This window comes from Oryzias latipes, chromosome 22 (genome assembly GCF_002234675.1).
Source record: "Oryzias latipes chromosome 22, ASM223467v1".
NCBI lineage: Eukaryota > Metazoa > Chordata > Actinopteri > Beloniformes > Adrianichthyidae > Oryzias > Oryzias latipes.
The window spans coordinates 23,481,277-23,502,749 of NC_019880.2; the positions used below are offsets into that span (position 1 = coordinate 23,481,277).

General features: G+C 41.9%; 1 protein-coding gene across 1 annotated transcript in view; it reads right to left on the reverse strand.

Annotated features, from left to right (window-relative positions):
• LOC101172862 (potassium voltage-gated channel subfamily H member 5) overlaps window positions 1-20,668 on the reverse strand; it is a 103,548-nt gene extending 82,880 nt beyond the window's left edge. The window contains exons 1-3 of the mRNA XM_023951926.1: window positions 19,867-20,668; window positions 6,128-6,251; window positions 3,478-3,584 (exon numbers count right to left, since the gene is read on the reverse strand). Coding sequence (XP_023807694.1) covers window positions 3,478-3,584; window positions 6,128-6,251; window positions 19,867-19,939 — 304 coding nt within the window. The 5' untranslated portion in view covers window positions 19,940-20,668. The remainder of the gene's footprint in view (window positions 1-3,477; window positions 3,585-6,127; window positions 6,252-19,866) is intronic.
• Between the last annotated feature and the right edge of the window lie 805 nt (window positions 20,669-21,473).

The following is a 21,473-nucleotide window of genomic DNA, read 5'->3' on the forward strand; positions in this document are numbered from 1 at the left end:
CAGACAGAACGTGACACTCCAGCTTCACCGTTTAACAACACCTTTAGCTCTAGTGTTGTGACATTCCTTCGACAACCATAACTCTTTAACTGTTTACGCAATAAATGTTATTGCTGTGAATTATGAAGCAGAGAAAAGCAGCTGATATGAACCCAGTGCAGCAGTGACATGTTCACACGATCAACATAAATCAGCTCATTCTCTTGCAGAGAAAAGCACTTTTGTGCCGCTGTACATTATTAATGTGCTGCTTATTGGTGTAAAACCCAGAAACAGCTGATTTGCTTGAACAGTCAAGTAGTTATGGAATGTCAAAGAGCCTGAGTTTTTAGTTGTCATTAGCGACAGCTCCGGTGTTGAAGGGTTAAGGTTCTAGACCAGCGCTGGGCAAACCTTTTCACTCTGGGCCACAAAGGTTTCTAAAATTTGACAGAAGGGCTGAACCAAACCTAAATCCATTTATGTGTAGTGAACCTTTTATGGGGGCATACCAGAATATAAAACATTAATAAGGCTTATGAATATGATTTACTCCAGTATGGAGAGCCAGATTAAATAGTTTGATGGGCCGCATGTGGCCCCTGGACCGCAGTTTGCTGACCCCTGTTCTAGACTCCGGTGCAGTTTTCAGACTGAAAGGACTTAAATCTGCTAAATCCACATCCTCACAGAAGTCAAAGTGTCTTCAAAGTTCATCCACAGGTTTAGTTTTAAACAGGAAACGGTGCTTTGGGTGACTCAGAAGATGATCATCTGTCACAGCTCAATCACGGCAGGGTTGTCAGGAACGTCACCTCATGTTCTTAACAGTTTGGATGAGGACATTATCCATGTTCAGCTGAAGGGATTTTATTAAACCTTGATGCACTGACGTTTTGTTCCTGAGGAACTTCCTGACGACGCTTACAGCGAAGAAACAAATCACTTTACGTCATGTCCAGCTTTCCTCTGATGATGCAGACTGGGAATGTTTCCAAGGTAAAAGAACCTTTCTCCTCTGTCTTCCCTGGTCCCACTTTTAATTTGCAGTAAATAATGGAATTTTTGGAAGGTCAAAATGATATCTGTAATTAATTGGTAGACTTTAAGTTTGTCCCCATGAAGAAAACACATAGACCAGGGGTGGCGAACACGCGGCTCTCGAGCCGCATGCGTCTCTCGGCCAATAAGAATGCGGCTCTTTGCGTCTCATTCTATTGTGACGACCTGGGGATTAGCCCCGCCTTCAGCACCTAAGACTCATGGGAAGTGGGGAATCTTGGGTGTAAAGGGGGCTGTGAGCAGAAGTGAAGTTCATGCTGTTTGGCTGTTCGGGGTGTGTGCAAATACATGGGCATTGATGCCGGAGAGGAGAATATGTTGTGTGCTCCTCTGTTTACTTCTTCGACTTTGAGACTGTGCACAGTCGTGCTGTGTATGGGGCACAGACAGTTCCCCAATGCAGCAAATTAATTAGCAGCTCAGCTCTTGTCTCTCCGCTACAGTGACGAATCAGCTGGGTCGTTTCTATGTTTTCTATTTTGTGCTTCATTTCATAGTTTTTTCCCTCTTAAACCACCCTCAAATCCATCAGAGGGTATTAAAAATCAATAAAAGTAATTTGGCAGAGTGTGTGTTTTGATGCTCCTCCCGACACATAAGTGACCGTCAATCATTTGCGTGGGTTACACCCAATGCCGGAAAAAATAAATAAACAATAATGTGCGTGCAGACTGTTACCCTCATGTTCAAAATGACTTAATTCATTGTATAAAGATGAACACAGGACGTTTCTGGAAGAATGGTAAGATTCTTACTGTTTTACTGAACGGAATGGCGTCACTGTGTTTATTATTATGAGCTTTTGGAAGCAGTAAAATAGTTCATGGCAGAAAAGAACAAAACGTATCCCGGAGAAAATTAAAAACCCTTCCTGATCATCTGACACAAATTGTCTCCTTTATTAACGAGTTGAAGCTTTTCAAAGTACACATTCAAAACGGCCATCATTCCACTTTCCTTCTTTGCGGAGCTCGCAGCAGAAAGCTGCAATTCAGATGAAAAAAAGCGCAGAATATGACGCTGCTTGCACAACTGGACGGAAACTTTACTTTGCGGTTTGAGGACCTGCAGCAGAAACGACTGCAGATCACTTTTCTCATGGATCCTTTAATGCAGAGACTGACTGCCTGAGATCCCCGCTAGTCACTGATGAGGCAGCGAGCGTACCGGAGATGATTGAACTGAAATCTCTTTGAAAGAAGGCCCTGTTACGTTTTGGAGAACAGAAAAATACCCGTGTGCAATCTGCTGTCGATGTTCTCCTCAATATATGTCTGCCAGTCCCTGTTTATTACCTTGAAACACGTGAAATCAAGGCATCGGTCCGTTCTGACCGACACTCACGTAAAGGAACTGATCAGAGAGGCTACGACTGAATATAAACCTGATCTGCAGAGGATCACTAGAAACAAGAGAAATCCTACTGAGATCATCATCCATCAGTGCAACAAGGTAAGAAATTCTGAGATGTAGTTTGGAAAACACACCTGACTGAGCATGCTGGTGTGAATATTTTAATATTCCATCAATTATCAGTTTTTCATGCAAAAGTCGATCATTAGTTTTTAAAGAAAAAAGAAAAGTTATAAAAGTAAAACATTTTTACTGAAGGTTAAATTTAATGGATGCTACACACACACACACATCTAAAATGTATTTAATGTGTTCATTGTGAATATGAATTACTCAGACACCAGAAGGATGCTCTGTCCAGATGTTTGTGTATTTGTTGGTGTAAGTGTCATTGAAAGAGGAATATTGAGATGCAAAGAATTACCAGTTAAATACTGTTGGATGAACGGTGACATATTAAGTTTTTATCAACGTAAATATGACTTCAGAGGAGTCAGTGCCTCACCAGCCATCAACCTCACCGCACGTCACTGAGTAGTTGTGTGTGTCAGAGAGAGGCAGAGAAAAGAGTGAGATAGAGAGAGAGTGTGTGTGTGTGTGTGGGTGGGTGGGTATCTGACCTCCAGGGTAGTCGCTGTGTTAACTAAGCTGCATTTGATGGATGTAGTGAGGGTGGACACTTTCCTTGAAATAAACATAAGCACAATACTTGCTGTTGTATTGTAGGGAGACGAGTGTGTTATGGACAATAATATGGCTTTAATTGCGTGTTTGTGTGTGTATGTCTCGGCAGGTCAGTGTGTGGTGTGGCTCTTTGACTCTCACAGTTAAAAATTTCGGCTTTTGGTGTCAAACTTGTTCGCCACCCCTGACATAGAAGATTTCAAATCCTTATTTGAGAGTATCTTTGAAAATCATCTAATGGTTAATTTCAATGGTATAGATTTAGTTTGAAAACATACATTCTTGTTATCTCTTAACTAAATTATAAAAACAGAACATGTGGAGCTCCTTATTTCTTGAGGTTTCACTCTGTAAACATGAAAATGCACAGATGTAGAGATGCTTGCCGCCAACACTCACTGTTCTTTCTGTACAACAGGACTTCAAAGCAGTTGGACTCATAGTTGTCAAAGGTCTGCCTGACTTTGTCGATGGTCTTCTTGTCCGTCAGCTCTCCGTACATAAAACTGAAGGGAAACATGCAGAACAAGAACAGTCACACTTACTTTTTAATATGAGACCAAGAACCACTACTTCCAACCCCAAACTATAATGTTTCCACCTCCATGCTTGACAGTGGGGATAGTGTTCTTGGGGTCATAGGCAGCATTTCTCTTCCTCCAAACACGACGGGTTGACTTGATGCCAAAGAGCTCCATGTTGGCCTCATCTCACCACAGCACCTTCTCTCCATCCCTCTCTAAATCATGTAGGAGTTCATTACTCGCAGGTGGGCCAGCGTATTTCTTCTTAAGCCAGGGGACTTTGCGATCACAGCAGGATGTTAAACCATTGTGGTGTAAGGTCTTACCAATGGTTTTATTGCTGACCAGTTCCAGCTGCTTGGAGATCATCAACTAACTCCAGCTGGGTTGTTGTAGGCCGATTTCTCACTGTTCTCATGATCATGGAAACCCCACCAGGTCAGATCTGGTTTGGAGCCCCAGACCTATAGATGGATTGATGGTCATGTTGCACCAACAGTTGTCACCTTAACCTCTGGCTTTCTTGCTGATGGTTTTGTAGTCCATTGTGGTCTTGTGCAGGTCTACAATCTTCTCCCTTAAATCCACTGAAAACTCTGAAGTCCATGGTGGAGAGTTTTGGGTCTGACTGATTGACTAATTCTTTGGACAGGTGACTTTTCTACAGGTGATTAGTTCAAACAGATGTGTTTAATTTAGATTGATTTGGAGAGTCTGTGTGTAGCAGAACTCTTAATGGTTACTAGTGGTTTAAATACTTATTGCTCTCAATGAAATGCAAATAAATGTAGCTTTGGCCTGTGATGAAAATATCAACACTTCAGGAACACTATATATCCCGCAAAGTCTTTGCCTCTTTGATGAACATAAACAACTCATCTCATCCTTATGAACCCCTTTCATTCAATCCTGAGGATTCTCAGCTCAAACCCGACGCCTCACATTGATCAGACAAGTGAGCAGTAAGGTGATCTTTGGGTGTCATTGAGCATCGTTCATCTCCTGTGAAGAAACTTCCTGTTCTCCTGTGTTTTTAGTGTTCAGCTCAAGCTGACCCCTGGCAAACCATCTGACAGGCCTTCATCAGGCACCCCTGCCTTCTTGCTTCCACTTAAACATGCCACCATGAAATTCAGAGTGACAGCTGACCTTTGACTTCTCCCTCCTAAAACTAGGCATGTTCAAACAACTGTCAAGTTTATTTCAATTCATACCCAGTCAAGACCACAACAGCTGACTAAATTGGCTCCAAAATGTCCCAGAACCATGCAATGCATGACACTCCCACATGGTTTGTCAGTTTACTTCAAGTAGAGCAGTGAGCTAAAGCAGGCTCTCTGAATAAAGCCTGTTGATTATTTGTTCTTGAAAAATTAGAGGAACATGTGAAAAGTGTTCCCATGCTTTTAACTACAATGACTCTGGTCAAACAAAGAAAGATTAAACATTGATATAAAGCTTGACAAGTCAGCATGTGCGATAGATTGCACATAAAATCAATGCAATAGAGAGTAAAGATAAACCAAAGGGTGGGTATGTCTACAATAAATGAAATGGGCCACTTGTTTTCTGCACTACAGCAGGACGCTGAGACCATTGCAGCGCAGACTCTGCAGCTTGTCGGCCTGCATCTGCACTGCTCTGACAATAGAGACTAAAGATGAGGTACGGAGGAGGGTAAAGGATCTAAGCCCTCAGATCTCAGCCCTAGAGAACCCCCGGAGCCCAGACCCTGACCATAACACCACACCCCCCACTAACAGGCCCCGGAGGGCAGCACATAGACCCCCCAGCCCAACTAAGTGACGGTTACGGGGACCAGAGGAACTGAAGTTCTTCAATATTCTTCCGTAGTTTTAACGGGGTTCATTCGTGATACATCTGTGAAAATTTCATGTAAAGACCACAACTTTCCTCGCTTTTTCCACGTATATTCACGCATGATCAGTTTTAGTTTATACGCAAATAGTACATAGGCCTTTACAAATGGTAATGGTGTCAGCAGAAAGCCCTTCCTTTGCTTCAGCAGCCTATAAGAATGTCCTCTCTGCGTCATCTCTGAGAGCTTTCATGGTGTCGGTGTCTTCCTCAGCCCAGAGCGGCACGAAGTGCACAGGCAAATCTGTGTCTCTGTTCAGCTCCATGTGCAAGAGAACATTTTCAGCTACAGGCAATCCAAAGGCGTCACCCTAAGTCAGACACAAGAGGCGCTTGAAGAAGCATTTTGACCTTTAGAGACTTGTTTCTCTAGTGAGGCGAGCAGCGCCCCGTCCGGGGCTGAAGAGCAGCGAGCCACCAGGTTTAATAAATTCCTGCAGCTGTGAAAACACTGGAGGGCATCAAACATGCGACTGGCCAGAGAGAGGAAGCAAACATACTCATTCAGTCATTGTTTACAGGAAGGTTCCTTAACTCCTGGATGAATCAAAGCAGAGGACAGACTAATCAGATGTCACCTGTGGGTAATTAGCATATTCAGATGTATCAGTGCTGCCGGCTGGAAGCAGAAAGGTGGTGGCATTTACCTGCAGGTGCTGCTCTTCTGCATGACCTCAGCTCTATGGAAGCCAGACAGCTTGCAGAATCCATCATTGCTGTAGACGACAGGCCACTCCACGATCTGCGCATTTCCCAGCAGGAAGCTGGTCTCTAAAGGGCAGAAGACAAAGACACTTTTGAACTCAGCAAGTCAAATTATGAATGTGTAATCGCTTTAAGAGCTTTTGGAACCTCCAGATTTCTTCTTGAAAAACACTGTTTTGTAAGCTTGTAGCTTTGGGCTCAATAATCCTCGAGTCTGTGGCAAGTTTAGTTTGGGTTTGGCGATGGAGGGGTGCAGACTGGGGAAGAAAGAGTCATAAACTGTAGCTCTAATAAATTGAAGAAACAAAAAAAATGTACCGCCATGGCAGGATGTCAGCAACACTAAAGAAAAGCCCAATGCTGTACACAACAAAGCATGAACACTAAACAAAAAAACAACAAAAAGACACCAAGAACACATCAGGTTTGGAGGAAATGTCCTTCCTTACTCCCTTATTGTTTTTTTCCTGCAGCTCATTGGAAAACATCCCATAATAAAGACAAGCAACAATAAAAGGGGAGTACTTTTGTAGAATCAACTGGAAATTTAGAAGATGACTTTCCAAGTTCTCTAATAAATGCACATTCTTGAACGCGCGTTTAGCACATGGTGCAAACAAACAGGGAAGGGCATCTGCTTTTTTTTCTCTTTCTACTGTTTATTAGTGCAGCTCCGCCCCCTACAGTTGGAAGAGGTTTGGTGGGAAATGTCACATTTGTGAAAATCTGAGAAGTCTTGCTCCAGGCTTTTTTTCACAGCTCTATTCCGATATTTGAAAGACTTGGTGTCATAGAATTCCCGCCGGGCATAAACTAAAACTTTTCATTTCTCATCCATCATCAATTTTCAAACGGTTCGCTTTACTTCTAACAGGGGCGCTATCCATATGTCACCACCAAATCTGAGTCTCTGATTGGTCAAAGTTCAGGTGCTTTAACTTTCAACACACGTTTTATACTGTATGTAGAGCCTGAAAACGGTCATTATTTGCATAGTGACACTTATCATTGAAAGTGGTCGCTTGAACTCACTTCGCCGAGTGCGGTGTGAACCTAACATCACTGTAGGGTTTGGGTTTGATCAGCTCTGAATATTTGCACAAACTATTATATCTAAACTGTCTTTAGTAGAGATGTAACAAGTACTCAATCGATTTTTTTTATTCCTAGAGTCCAACCAGATTGGTCTGTCTGAGGCAAGTTATTAATCTAATCAACGTATATCATTATGAAATCGTTGCAATATGAAGTAAATTGATTATACTGGAAAACATTCATATAAATAAATGACCAAGTGTATCACAGCGGACAACACACGGATGATGCAGCAAAAACTGATCAGTCCATCATTCCAGTCCAATGTGTGGACAGACTTTGAATGAAGTCATGTGACCATCCAGTGTGCTAAAATGTTCCAATAATGTTCCCTTTGGATTCTTTGGATGTGGAAAAACAACAGTGGGCTGAACTTTAGGAAACTAAAATGTGAATCCATTTGACATTTATTCTAGTTGACTTGTTGGTTTGGACACATATTTCGTTTCCACTTGATGATCTGGAAGAAATCCAAGAATCTGGAAAACGTCACAGTTCTGTAGCAGAAATTTGAGTCACACTGGTTGAAGTTTGGGATAAAGATGTTCTGGACTCGTTTTAGGTCGGTGAATCAGATCGCTCTAAATGAACCAATATCCACTATGAATCGTATCATCAACCACAAATGATGATAAGAATCAAATCGTTGTTTTAATGAATCGTTAAACCCCTATATTTAGTGTGCACAATGGATTTTACACACGTTAGAAAAGAGAACAAAAGTTGGTAATGTGGCGCAGCTGGAAAATAAATACCAGACTGAAGACCATGAAGCTGGTCGAACGCAGAAAAGATGAAGGAGAGGAGCAGCCTGTGCAAGAAGGGTCAAATGCAAAATTTAAGTGATTTTCAGCTTTAATCATCATGTGTGGTTCCATATCAGGCCCTGGCTTCTCCGGAAGCTCAGACATTGCAACCCTTGATATGCTGCAGCCTATGTCTGGAAAACCTTTGCTTCTGGCACTACAAAGTATTTATAAAACAGAAAAAAAAACGTTCATTTTCATATCCTTTGCTTCTACCTGCATTTGCTCTCTAAACAATGCCTGCAGACATTTGTTTACAAGGGCAGAAAGTATTTGTCAGTCACTAATTTTGCTAGGTTACCCAGCTAAAAAGTTGAGTTTGGTCAGTAATGTCATGATAGAAACCTTTCAACTATTGCAGACAGAATTGAAAAAATATATTCAGGAAATCACATTGTGTGATTTTTATATCATTTATTGGTACGAAGGTTTCTCTAAACTGAAATTTTTTATGTGAGATATTTAAATAGGTATACGTTAATCATTGTGCATAAGCCGTCACTTGTGTGATCTTTGTGATCTTCACTCCCCTCTTCCTGCTCTGCTCACATCAGCAGACAGCAGCTCTTTCCATCCCTTAGGCACAGGAAGTTTTCAAAATAGAATTTTTGGTACAATTGACCAGATTTTTACTTTTTTCAAATTTTTTTATAGATTAAAAAGCTTATTTTAACATTTACACACTGAGGTTTCTTAAAAAAACATTTGGCTTTCCTTGGCAACAGAGTTTTTTTTTTTTTAAACTTGTCCTGTCCAACAGCTGGGCAAACAGATGAGAGCAGAAGGCCTCTTGTGTTGGACATATTTTATTTTAACAACAGGGGTTATAAGTCTTCTGACAAACCAGAGGTGTGTCTGAATAAACCCCTTTTGTAATCAAGGCTTTATTTACACAAATGTTATAAACACACCTGTTGGCTCCAAAATGTCCACATGTCAACTTGTACACCATACAAATAATGTTCACACTCACATACTTATGCCTTCAAACCAACAAGTGTGAAATATTTCATTCAATCACGCAAAACATTAGTGCAAAGGTGAGCTAACACCTGTGCTCAAGTGAGTGTTTATGTTCTTCTAAAATGGATGATGGAATGTAAAGAGAGGGAGGGAGAGTGCCCAGCCATTAAGTATTAAGTACCGGTATTAATAAATCACATGACAAAGATGAAGTACTTAACAGTATGTAAAATAGACATAACACTATTTCAGAAATCATCACAGCACATGCAGATCAAGAATCAAAAATATGTGCTGATTATTATATGAAGTGATGTAATTTAATCATCTTTAATAATTAAGACATTGTATTATTATTACTTATTATAATGCAGTGAAATAAAAAAGTGCATATTCTGTCCATTGTTCAAGGTTGGTATTCCTTCTTCTGCTGCTTGATTGACAGCCGTCCTTCTGGATTCAACGGAGATCTTTGTGCTGTAATGTCGGCAGACATTGTTTGTCAGGGTTATTATCCTTCTGCAGCTGTAATCAGTTCAGAAATGATTCCACTTGGTGTTCAAGTGACTCACTTTCCCTCCCGGGTTCTGAAGAAATGCTAGCAATGCCAGCACTAGAATTAGCAATGTTAGCTACAGCCGCATTTAACACTTTGCTCATTTTGAGCTCGGCGTCATTGGATCTCTTCCACTGGCTCCACGAGAGGCGATAGCTTAGCTTGGATGTCGTCAAACACTTTTCTGATATAGTTGTTGTCACTTGTTGCTTGGTTTTTCTTCGAGGCCATGGTCATCTCTCTTTTTTGGAGAAATACTACTTTTTCTTTGCAGTAATTCTGTAATAATTCAACTTTTGACTCGCTTGTTGACATTGATCGTTACAAGAGCTGCCGACAGGTGACCACTCATTATCACTCAATATCAACCGGATATTTTGCCTAGGTACCACGAGTGTGCAAATTTTGGTGAGTTTTTGAGCGTATGGTTGGGGGGTCAAAATCCCACTTTAAAAGCCATTAAGAAAGAAGAATTGTGAAAAAAAAATGCTCCATACAATCCAGGGCAGAATGATATCGAAATATTAAAGGGCCTATATCGTGCTACGTCAACTTTTTTGAGCTTTTACGAGTTTTATAATGTTATTTCCTTCATGAAAAGAACCCCGAAAGCGGTGTTTAATCCATTCATGCATTTCTGAGTATTCCTCTAAAAAGCTGCGCTGTGATCACCAGCCCCTCCCAATCCACAAAAACAAGCGGGTTCTCACGAGCTGACGGATATAAGTGAGAACAGCCCCTTCCAGGAAGAATCTGCGCTGTCAACACTGCCCCCAGGATAAAACACACGCCCACTATGGAGCTAGCGGTGATTGGCTAAATGCTTTTTTTTTCATCTGCATTTCCATCTTTGCAAAAGTTTGGATGATGTATGTTTTTGTATACAAAAACATTCAACAGTCAGGCCATTGTTTGTTGCAGACATTCTGCAGAGGCCGGCTCTAGGATGACGTCATGAAATGGGCGGCACCCTGACACAGTGAAAGGCAGAGACTCAAAGATTGAGTTGTCTTACTTCAGAGTTGGAAAAGAACTCTGGACAGTCCTGGACAGTCCTTTCATTGCACTCGAGTTAGCTACAGAGTCCCACAGGGCTCAGTTTTAGGACCCATCCTGTTTATGCTTTATATGCTTCCCTTAGGAAACATAATCAGGAAACACACCATTGATATTCACTTTTATGCAGTTATCCAGAAAGAACTGAGGTCATTAAACTAGGTCCCAAAAGCCTCATAGGTGATCTGTCTGCTCAGATAGTCTGCCTGGATGGTGTAAGTATAGCCTCCAATTCCACAGCTAGAAACCTTGGGGTTTTATTTGACCAGGATTTATCATTTAAGGCTCATATATCTCAGGCGTGTAGAACTGCATTTTTTCACTTGTGGAATACCAGATCAGATATATACTTTCCAAAAGTGATGATGAACAATGCTGTCTGTCCTGGGGGAGGATCCCTCTTTCACGTGGGCACCCCTGAGGCTTTTTTGTTTTTTCTGGAATCTGTTTTTTTTAGAAGTTTTTCCTTACCGCGAAGGGGGGTCTAAAGGCAGGGATGCCCAGTTTATTTTAGTCTATTTAGTTCAAGTTTTAGTATTATCCTTTTGAATTCTATGCACTTATGATCCATTTTGATTGTATGTCTACCTTACAATTACTGGTACGAAGCCCACCGAGACGACTGCTGATGTGAATTTAGGCTATAGAAATAAAATTGAATTGAGTTGAACTCTGGAAAACACCTTTAATTTAATAAAAAAATGGTAAATTGTATATAGTAATATATTATCATATACATGGATATTGTTTACTATAAAAGGCTAAGGAACAGCATGGTATAGGCCCTTTAAAGGAAATACCGGATCCTCTGGTTCTATAATGTTTTCAAAAAATCCCATTATAATTGATGCAGATTTTGGGCAGTGAGCTAAAGTCCAGCAGAAGACGCCAGTCTGCCCGACAATACAAAACCCACAGAAGAAAAGGCTGCAGTTCATATTTTTCATTTAGTCTTATCAAGAACTACTGCAGAATTATAAAAAAGCCTATCTGCCGTTTACTCATGAAATCCATAGACATTTGACCTTTGAGCAAAGTCTTGCTGATGCACATGGTGAAGGTACACATGAGCAGCAACATTAACAGCTAATGTCGAAAACTGCCTCCTTCAATCAACACTCTGGTGTGTCCAAAAACCATTTCTGACACGACACTTTTGTGATGTATTCCATTTAAATATTTGAAAAAGACTGATTCTTTAGTGGATGGCGACTGTATCTTTTTATTTGTAGACCAAATGGTGTTTTTAACATGCTCTTGTAGCATTTTTCTCATGGTGGAGGACATATATAAAGAAAATGGATCTTAAAACTGCATTTCTGAGTATTTTTTCATTCAAAATCTTGTGAATCAGGAGTATATTCTTGTGATGCAGGGAATATGCTGGGCAGGCCACAAGCTCCCTGCTGCGCGCCAATCTGATGCATCCACTTGCAGACAAAAAGATGCTTGTGCGTCTTTGTTTTCCTTGTCTGAGCTGGAATCTGGATCAGAACTGTACGGCTGAATAACTCCGATATTGCTCGCCATTATTGTTGCACCGTTAATGTTAGGTTGGGGGTGTGAGGGGCTGTAAGCTAGCAGGGGAGAGTGTAAACAGTGGGTGACCGGGAGGAGGGCAGTGAGAGCGCAGTTTTACTCTGCACCAGCAGTCCCGCCCCCAACTCAGAGATGAAAGTCTGATGAATTCCTGCTGCCCTGCAGAAACTATGTCCTAGCAAACAAAACAGTTTTGGGGTTTGGGTTAAAAATTACATAATCATAATTAAATCATTCATTCATAATCATAATCATTCAGTCACTCATTTATTTATTTACTTTTGTTGTAGTTGTTGTTTTTTAATTTTCAATTGTTTTTGTTCCTGAACAGTTGTTTGTTTTGGTGTGAACTTTGGTGTGAAAAAAAATAAAAAAAAGTTTTTAGATGTTTTTTTACAGTTGATCACATGTTTTTTACACTTTTGTAGCTGTATTTATTTATTTAATATTTATTTATATTTATTTATTTATTACGAATACGAATCTCATTTTTGATCATAATTTTCATAATAATTGTATTAATCATTTTAATAATGATTTTTAATAATTTAATATGAATGTCATTTTTTATGTCCCTTTTTGATGTTATATTATATAGATTATTTCTGAATGTCATTTTTGCTGCCACAGATAAATGAAATTTCCCCATTGTGGGATTAATAAAGTCATCTATCTATCTATCTATCTATCTATCTATCTATCTATCTATCTATCTATCTATCTATCTATCTATCTATCTATCTATCTATCTATCTATCTATCTATCTATCTATCTATCTATCTATCTATCTATCTATCTATCTATCTATCTATCTATCTATCTATCTATCTATCTATTAAAAGACCACTGGGAATAATTTGTAAAAAGGTCAAAAGATGGTTGGAGTGGGACTTTAAATGTTTATGTTTGTTTTTACTGCTTCATTACCGGCCAGTTTTCCATGTTGGTTCCGTAAACTTGCCGTGTGAATGTTTAACCATATTGATAAAAGTGTTGCTGTTTTGGCCCATTATGGTCACAGCGGGAAAGTTGTTTGGAGGCAATCCAAAAGGACCCCCACCCACCACAAACCAAGTCAAAGTCATGGATTAACCGTATTGACTTTCACACTCCACTAAACCGCGAGAGAAACACGAAGAACAGCAGATGTGACTGTGGGCAGCAGACCAACCAATGCATCAGAAACGGACACGATCACTGAAACCTAACGTCAATGCTGGACCCAAGTGGAAAAGCAGAACCTGAGTAACTGGAGATCACCTGCACAAAACCCAAGCAGGAGGAAACTCTCTAAAGTCCAGTATCTCCACAGTATTTCCTGAAGACTCACAGATTTGAAGGACATTGAAGCAGAAGCTTTACTGAATACCTTTAGAATTGACTGAATTTACTTTCTCAGAGGTTGCTATTAATGATCAGGATTTTTTTCTACCAAAGCAGAAGCTGAATTTCAAAAAAAGGATTTTTAATAGTCTAAGCAGGACAGAAACATGATGTGAGCCAAACCACAAGCACATAGAGTTTGAAAAACCTTCAGAACCGTTTTAAAGGCATTTCCACTGAAGCACAAAAAGATGAGGGGGTGTCAGTGGTTGTCTGAGGCAGTGGTAGGAGTTAAACCCTCCACCTTCACACCATTGATCTGACTGCTCAGCAATTCCACTGCACGGAAGGAAAACTCTCACAGGTGAAGCTGGAAAAAGGACGTCACTGTCTGAGTAAGAAGCGACCTCCAGTCAAATCCCAGATGTGCTGCTGGAACGGTTCAGGTTTTCTGCAATAATGAAGTGAGCGCACAAACACCAGGAGAAGACCTGCATGGCATTTCAGAGCAACCGAGTTCCCGCTCAGGCAGCACGCTGACCTTTAGTGGAGCTAATAACCTACCTTTGGGAGCCTAAGTGTCAGTGTAGTGTGTGTGTTAGTGTGTGTGTGTGTGTGGGGGGGGGGGGTTATTTTAGAAAAGTGCAAGAAAAATGAACTAAACTATAGAAATTACTGATAACACCAGTATCTTTTTCTGTTTTAAGGCACCTCTGACATTTGAAGATGATCCAAATCGATAAATTACCATCTCTCCTGTCAAAGTTCTCATATACATTGACAGTATCTAGAGAACTGGACTGAGTGACCCCTCCCCCATGGCGTTCCAAACAGGAAGCTCCAAGACGGCAAAATCCCATAGACTTCTATAGAGAAACAAACAGCTGTTGCTCAGTCATTCTATTGGTCAGAAGAACCGTTCTGGCTCTGATACATTTTTCTTAACATCTTCTTGATAATCCTCTTTTTTATGATATTTTTCCGTAGTGAAACCAGACGCCTCAATAGAAGTAGAGGGTCTCACATCAAACGTTTCAAACTTTCGATTGACAGATTGCTTTCAAGTGGTAGGAGACTTCCAACAAGCTCACTCCTGATTGGCTAAAGGGTTGCCATAGGCTGAGTCCGACTCGGACCAATCACTGCTTATTGATTATGTTCCAACATTGTGACTGGAATTGACTTAGTTTGGTTGGAGCTGGAAGTATGCCATTTCCTATGGATGACGTCACATTTACTCAGTCCAGTTCTCATTTACAGTCAATGGTCATGATTCACAGCAGAGTTGATGGTCCTCCTGGTTCTGCATGCGTGAACTCTGGTTTGGACCAAACAAGAAAACTCTGGTTCTCTTGAGGATGCTGTAGATGAACTCTGGCTCGATTGTCCACACACAGGTTTGCTGTTTACTAAGTGTCACGCTGCTGAGTGTCGGACAGATGCCTTGAGTGTTTGGATGTGGAGCTGAAACCAGAATGGAGGGAGCCACAGCGAAGACACAAGCTGTATGCCTTCACAAAGAGCCGGGAAGCAGCTTGTCCTGCTGTTTATGGCTTCATGGGATCGCATCCCTTCTGTCAGGATGCTGTTGAGCTCCTCTGAGTGAAAGGAGGAATTCCCTCAGAGGAGATTTTCCAGGGTCTGTGGAGCTTCCCAGAGCAGAGGTGGACTGGTTACCTCATGACAATCAATTTGCGGTCATATTCTAGGCACCAGCAAAGGCGCACAAAGACATTTTTCATATTATCAGGTAGACAATTTGTCATCCAACTCAGGTCTTTTCCACAGAATGTTATCTTTCAAAAGCTAATCTACTCACTGTTTTGAAGATGCAACGTTACACCCAATTAGCCTGAAACAACCACGGGGACTTTGAAGTTCTCAGAGCTGCTTTGCTGGTGGTTTCTCAGAATGAAGCACTGACACCGATGTGAGCGAGTGTTTCTGTTGTCGAGCCCTGGAAGAATCTTCCCCCTGACTTGTGTGTTATCTCTGACCTGACAGGCAGCCAACGAGGAGAAGCTATAACTGGAGAAATGTGATCTCTCCAGCAGTTCTCATCGGAGCTCCGGCTGCAGCTTTTTGGATTGGTTGGACGCTTTTCAGAGAAGTTCAGGAACAGCCTTTTAGTCAGGAACAGAGTTGAATGTTCCTGATTTTAGGTATATTATGGAGATAATAGAAGCATCTTAATGTATATGAGTTTAAAATGAATGAGAAGTTTCCCAAAGCATGAGAATGTCAATTTATGCAGTGAATTCCTAGAATCCTCTTGTTCCCGTCTCTGGAAAATTGTTTGATCTTTTCTGTCAAATGAAGCTCGGAGGTTTGAACGTAGAGAAACAAGTCCAGCATCTGCAGCCATGCGATCAACATTACCTTCAGCAGAGAGATGATGGGAATCCTGACCAAAACTCCAAGGTCATTTCTATCCAGAAGCTCACAGAGTTGATCTGCAAAGGTTTTCTCTATAACTTAAAGCCACACTGTGATCATCTTTTGATCTATTTTCAAAGTGTTGCCAGTGGTTTTTTAATTATTATTATGACGTATCAATTAAAAGAAGAAAACTGTGTCGTCTTCTAGGACAAAGCAGCAAGAGTTCATCAGAAATTCACCTCTGAGTTGTGGGGGGGATTGTTGGCGCGCAGTAAAGTTGCGCTCACTTCCCGTCATCCATCTGTTTATACGCCCTCCTGCTAGCTTATAGCCCGTAACAACCCTAACCTAACATTAGCGGTGAAACAAAAATGGCGAGCTGTACAGATTCTAGCTCAGACGAGGAAAACAAAGACGTTCATGGATCTATTTGTCTGACTGTGGATGCATCAGAATGGAGTGGACTGCAGCTTCTACGAAACAACTACAAGATTTTTCAAACAGCGATTTTTTTTGTGTCTGTTCCTCATTCACAACAGTTTGAAGAGAACTAAGAAATGCAATTTTAAGCTTTGTTTTCTTTATAAATATCCTCCATCATCAGAAAAATGGTACAAGAAAACATGTTAAAATCACCAAAAACACTATTTTCATTGCAATGGGTCTTTAACACTAAATGTGAGTTTGGTTACATGCCTGTCATCAATCCTGATGGACTTTTTCAATGATGCTTCACTTAATGCAACCCCTGGTGCTAGAGCAGCCATCATAGACAACCTCTCCTGGTCCAACAACATCATGAGCTATAAGCTAGCCGGAATCCCTTCTTCTTCTACAAGCTGGCAGGAGTCAGAGCCAGTGGTACTGAGCCCTCCAGGTGCCAGTGGTTAAAAAAAAAAAAGGATAAACTGTGCCCACAAATTAGTCAATTGTGTAATCCTGCGCGCAAACACATTGCATCTCTCTGAGCAGAGCAGCTGGACTCGTAGCTTCGTGTTTACGGGCAGGGGTGGGCGTTTTGGTACAGTGTGCGCAATGGAGGAGGCTTCAGACCGCAGTCCGTCACGCTCTTATGCATGAGCGAGCTGCCGGTCTCAGAAGAACCGTGTCTCCCGGGACATTTGTATCTCCAGACAGAGGACGGGCTTTGGGACGGGGGGAGGCGGCTTTTGAATGAACTGTCCTGAGAAACCCGTGCAAACAATCATGTGAATCTGTGTTACCAGTCGGGTCCAGACAAAATAAAGGCTGATGTTATTCCAGCTTGAGTTCATCCACGGCTAAATGTTGTTAGTAAATGTTAACCTAATCCTTCTTCCAGGTCAGTTCAGCAAATAATGAAGCACTGGCTTCACGCAATTGACAAACTATAACGAACATGCACTTAATAATAATCATAACAATAATAAAAGCCCGTGTAGAAGATCATCTCGCAAGGGGTTTTAAAGATTGTATAAGCGATTTTAGGAGGGAGCTGCAGTGTGTGTGTATTTAAGTGTGTTATTGTTTTGTTTTAGTTTTGTTTTGTTGTTTATTTTCCCTATAAGAGTATGTTTGTGTATTTATATATACTGTCCATTTCTGACCTATATATTTCGTAACATTTATGTTATTTTCGGTCTATTCTATCTGACTCTTATTTGGGTTTTGGTTGTTGTTGTCTGTTTTATAAAAATTTGACTAGGGGAATCTATAAGCAAGCTGTGTTGGCAGGTTTTATGTTACTTTCATTTGTATAGGCCTGTATATGTACATATGTATGTATATACTTTTTTTTTTCTTATTTTACCTCTACGACTGTACAGTTTTAAAGCAATTCTTTATATGTATGTGTGCTTCTATAAAAAATTAAAAAAATCTTTAAATAAAGTGTTCAAAAAAAAAAGATCATCTCGCTCTATGTTGGATCTTTGTTTGTTACAATAGGACTACAATTTCTTCTTCTATGGACGTACCGTAATTTAACCAGACCAATCACTTTCATAGACGTCATCGGATCAACGTCGCTTCATCAAATAATGTGACGTCATCATTAGTCGCAGGCTCCCGAACATGGCCTGCTGAGGTTGAAGCAGCACAAAAGCTGAGGTCTTTTGTGCTGCTTCATCTTCAGAAACGTCTCACACAGAAGGTCCTCACTTTTTAGTTTGTTCTGGTGATGAACGGGATTTCAACGTGTCGTTTGGAATTCCCTCAATCTCCAGTGAACAGTTTTTATTGAGCACTAAAGAACAGAACTGACTGAGAAACCTTGAGGTGTTTGCAGCAGCAATACAGTGAACGACAGAAGGAGTAGCTTCAAGAACACACAAGGATGTGACTGAATCTGTTCCAAATCCAAATCCGCCACCACCAACCAGCTCCTGACTGATTCCAGCAGAGGGCCTGAGCCCCCATGACTGCAGGGACCCTCTGACTAGAAGACTATGACCTCTGACTAGAAAACAAGGACAAATGCAAGCTATAAGATATGACACTGCAAAGCAAAAAGCTGTTAAAAAGAAAGTTTCCCTTTGCTTAATCAGCATTTTTCTGTATTCAGTTTACCTTTATTTTATTTATTTTTATTGAGATTTGAGGCTCATTTCGTTGTGTTCTGAATATTTACATCTCATTACATTTGTAGGTCTTCTGTGCTGCTGCCCTGGCAGAATAATCTGCAGATCGGACAATAACTCATATTATTTAACTCTAGAAGACAGAGTTAAAGCTTTTCCCCTGATTATTCTATTTCAAACAGGATCTTCTAGGACAGAAGAGCACTTTGAGCTGGATCAGGACAGCAGAGACACAATCCAACCTTCCACCACTTGGATTCACGCCGAACCCTGAAGATTCTGCTGACGTGCAGAATTCCTGGCAAACCCAAAACTTCATCAAAGCTATGAGGACCAGACGTTTGATAAAAAAACGGTTTCAACCATATCGGCCTTAAAGCTCCCCATTTCTACAAAGTCAAAGAAAAAAAGAAAAAGTGTGGATGTCCTCCTCCAGAACTGAAGTCAGAGAAAAAAGGAGAACGGAAACGTGCTGGACAGGGAATCTGTGAACTAAAGGATGGATGATTTCCTGCCTTCATCACCACACAGGTACTGTCAGAGCCGGTGAGGGGGGGGGGGGGGGGTGTTAATGATACTGTAGTCCTAGTTACAACAAACTCATGAGAATATCCAGGTGATGTGAGGACACATGAAACTGTTTACTTTGAAAGTAGCACAATGAAGTCTCAGTGTGACCTGTCAGAGCATTAAGCCTAACACACGCACACACACACCCACCCACCCACACACACACACACACACATGCACACAGCCATGCACACACACTTGAACTCACACTCCTCCCTGGATAAGGTCTGCTTTTCTCCTCCTTCCCAGCAGAGAACAGAGCCGTTATGAAAATGTGATTTAATGTGAAAAGTGGCTTTAGCAGCACCTCCCTCACAGACTTCTGGGTAATGCGTTGCCAGATTGAACAGTTTCAGCCCAAATGGGTTAGAGCAGGATTCAAACAGTTTGGCTCCTTTTTTAAAACAATTGTCTGATGGGAGTGTTGCAGTTAGGAAACTCTGGAACAGAGTGTGTGGGGGGGGGGGGGGGGGACCCCCCATTATGGGCATGAGAAGAAGGGGGGGGGGGGTCCTAGAAACCACTCAGGTGTTAGCAATCTGCGCAGAACGCAGCGCTGAAGTATTACGTAAGACACTTTGGGAGCAGCTTCGTGGTAACCTTTGACCTCCCGTGTCTCCACGGGGGAGCAGCAGGATCTGCGCTCCAGCAGCAAAGTTAGACAGACTTCAACTCTTTATCTCTGAGCGCCTCCGCTCGGCTGCGGGTAAAAACATTCAGCGCCTTCAACATATGACTTCCCTGGATGTAAAGTTTCGGTTGTTCGCAGATATAAAAAAAACTCATCTGAAAGACGCTGAAAGTCCATTTTTCCCGAACCGGAGCGCGGACTCACCGCTCGAGCGCCGGACGATGTTCTCCAGGAAGGTGTTCTGCGGCGCCACCAGCCCTCTCTTTCCCCCGGGCATCCTGCGGCGGGCTGGCGGGCGCGCGGAGCTGCTGTGGGCGGCGGGCTGTGGGCTCGAGGTTCGGTGCTGATGCTGAGCCTCAGTCCAAACGATCGCATCGTCACTGCGCGCTCGGGCTTCTCGGGGCGCGCTGAGCCGGGGCGGCGCGCCTCACAGCGCTGCGTGCCAGCGCGCAGGACGCATGCGTGCCTTCTGCTGGGAGCTCCGTCCTCAGGAGAGATGGAGAAGGTTCTCTCTGCAATCAGCTTCACCTCCTTCACTTGGTTTTCATTGACAGACTGACAGTGGAAAACACACTCGCGCCTGCGCAGTGCTAACACTAAATGTTTGATGGCGATTTAAAATGTTCCAAAATCGGCCACTTCTGCTCAGCCTGAACCTTGTTTCTTTGTGTTGGCGTGAACGCAGAGGTTTGTGGGTAAAATCCTGACGAGGACTGCACGATCGTGACTCTGTTCCTCTGTTTCTACTTTTTGGAGGTCAGGTGACTGTGACCGTGAGGTGTGCCAGCTGTGACACCTGAACCCAAACTCGGACTTCAATCTCTGACGTCAAAATACTCCAGTTCTTACAATGAAATAGACCTAGATATATACTTTTGATTGAATGTAACGGTTGAGACTTACTTTCTTCATACTTTAATAAATCATTATTTTCATCACATCTCTGAACAACAATGTTGTGCTGTGGTGGAACGTATATGGAATCCATCAAATTTCATTTTGATCGAGTCAGAAGTCTGTGTTTACAAATGTCTCCCCCTACATCAATGTTTTAGTGATGACAGATCATGATTTTAGCCCTCAATTTAACAAACTTACCCTCTTCCTCATGTAATCACCAGCTGCGTTTACATGGATGAAAGTAATCGGAATGAACGCCTGATCGGAAGAAAAATGCGTCATGTAAATACGCCGTTCGGAATACTCTGCCCCGATCAGACTCGTTCAGATCAAAATTTCTTTCCAATCGAGATAGGTGGGTAATGCCGATTGTTGATCCGACCGTGGTGCATGTAAACAGTTCATTCCGATCGTGGGTCACTACTGCTCTGGTTTACGTCACGCATAGACGGTGCGGTGCTTCAGAGAAAGTTTTGGAGCGAAAAACAGGACCGACCGGCTGCTCAGTGCGAGTGAACCGTGTCTTTGAGCACAGCAGACTGACTTATAGCTCTGTGTCTGGGTGAGCTGCCGGAGTCAGGAGAGTCTCCTGGTAGAACCGTGTCTCCGAGCAGAGCTCACAGCGGCTTTGGGGCGGTGTGTGAGCTTTTCAAAGCAGAAATGTCGCTCAGTCCTTAGAAACCGTTCAAACAATCACGTGGATTTGTGTTTCCGGTCATGTCCCAACAAAATAAAGGTTGATAATAATCCCACATATTTACGTGCAGCCAAGATGCAGATTGCAACTTTCCCGCATGGATTTTATGTTCATCCAAAGCTAAATGTTGTTAGCATGTGTTAGCCTTCACCTAACCTTTCTTTCTGGTCCGTTCCGCCACAAAAAAAAGCACTGACCACGCGGATTAAAAATA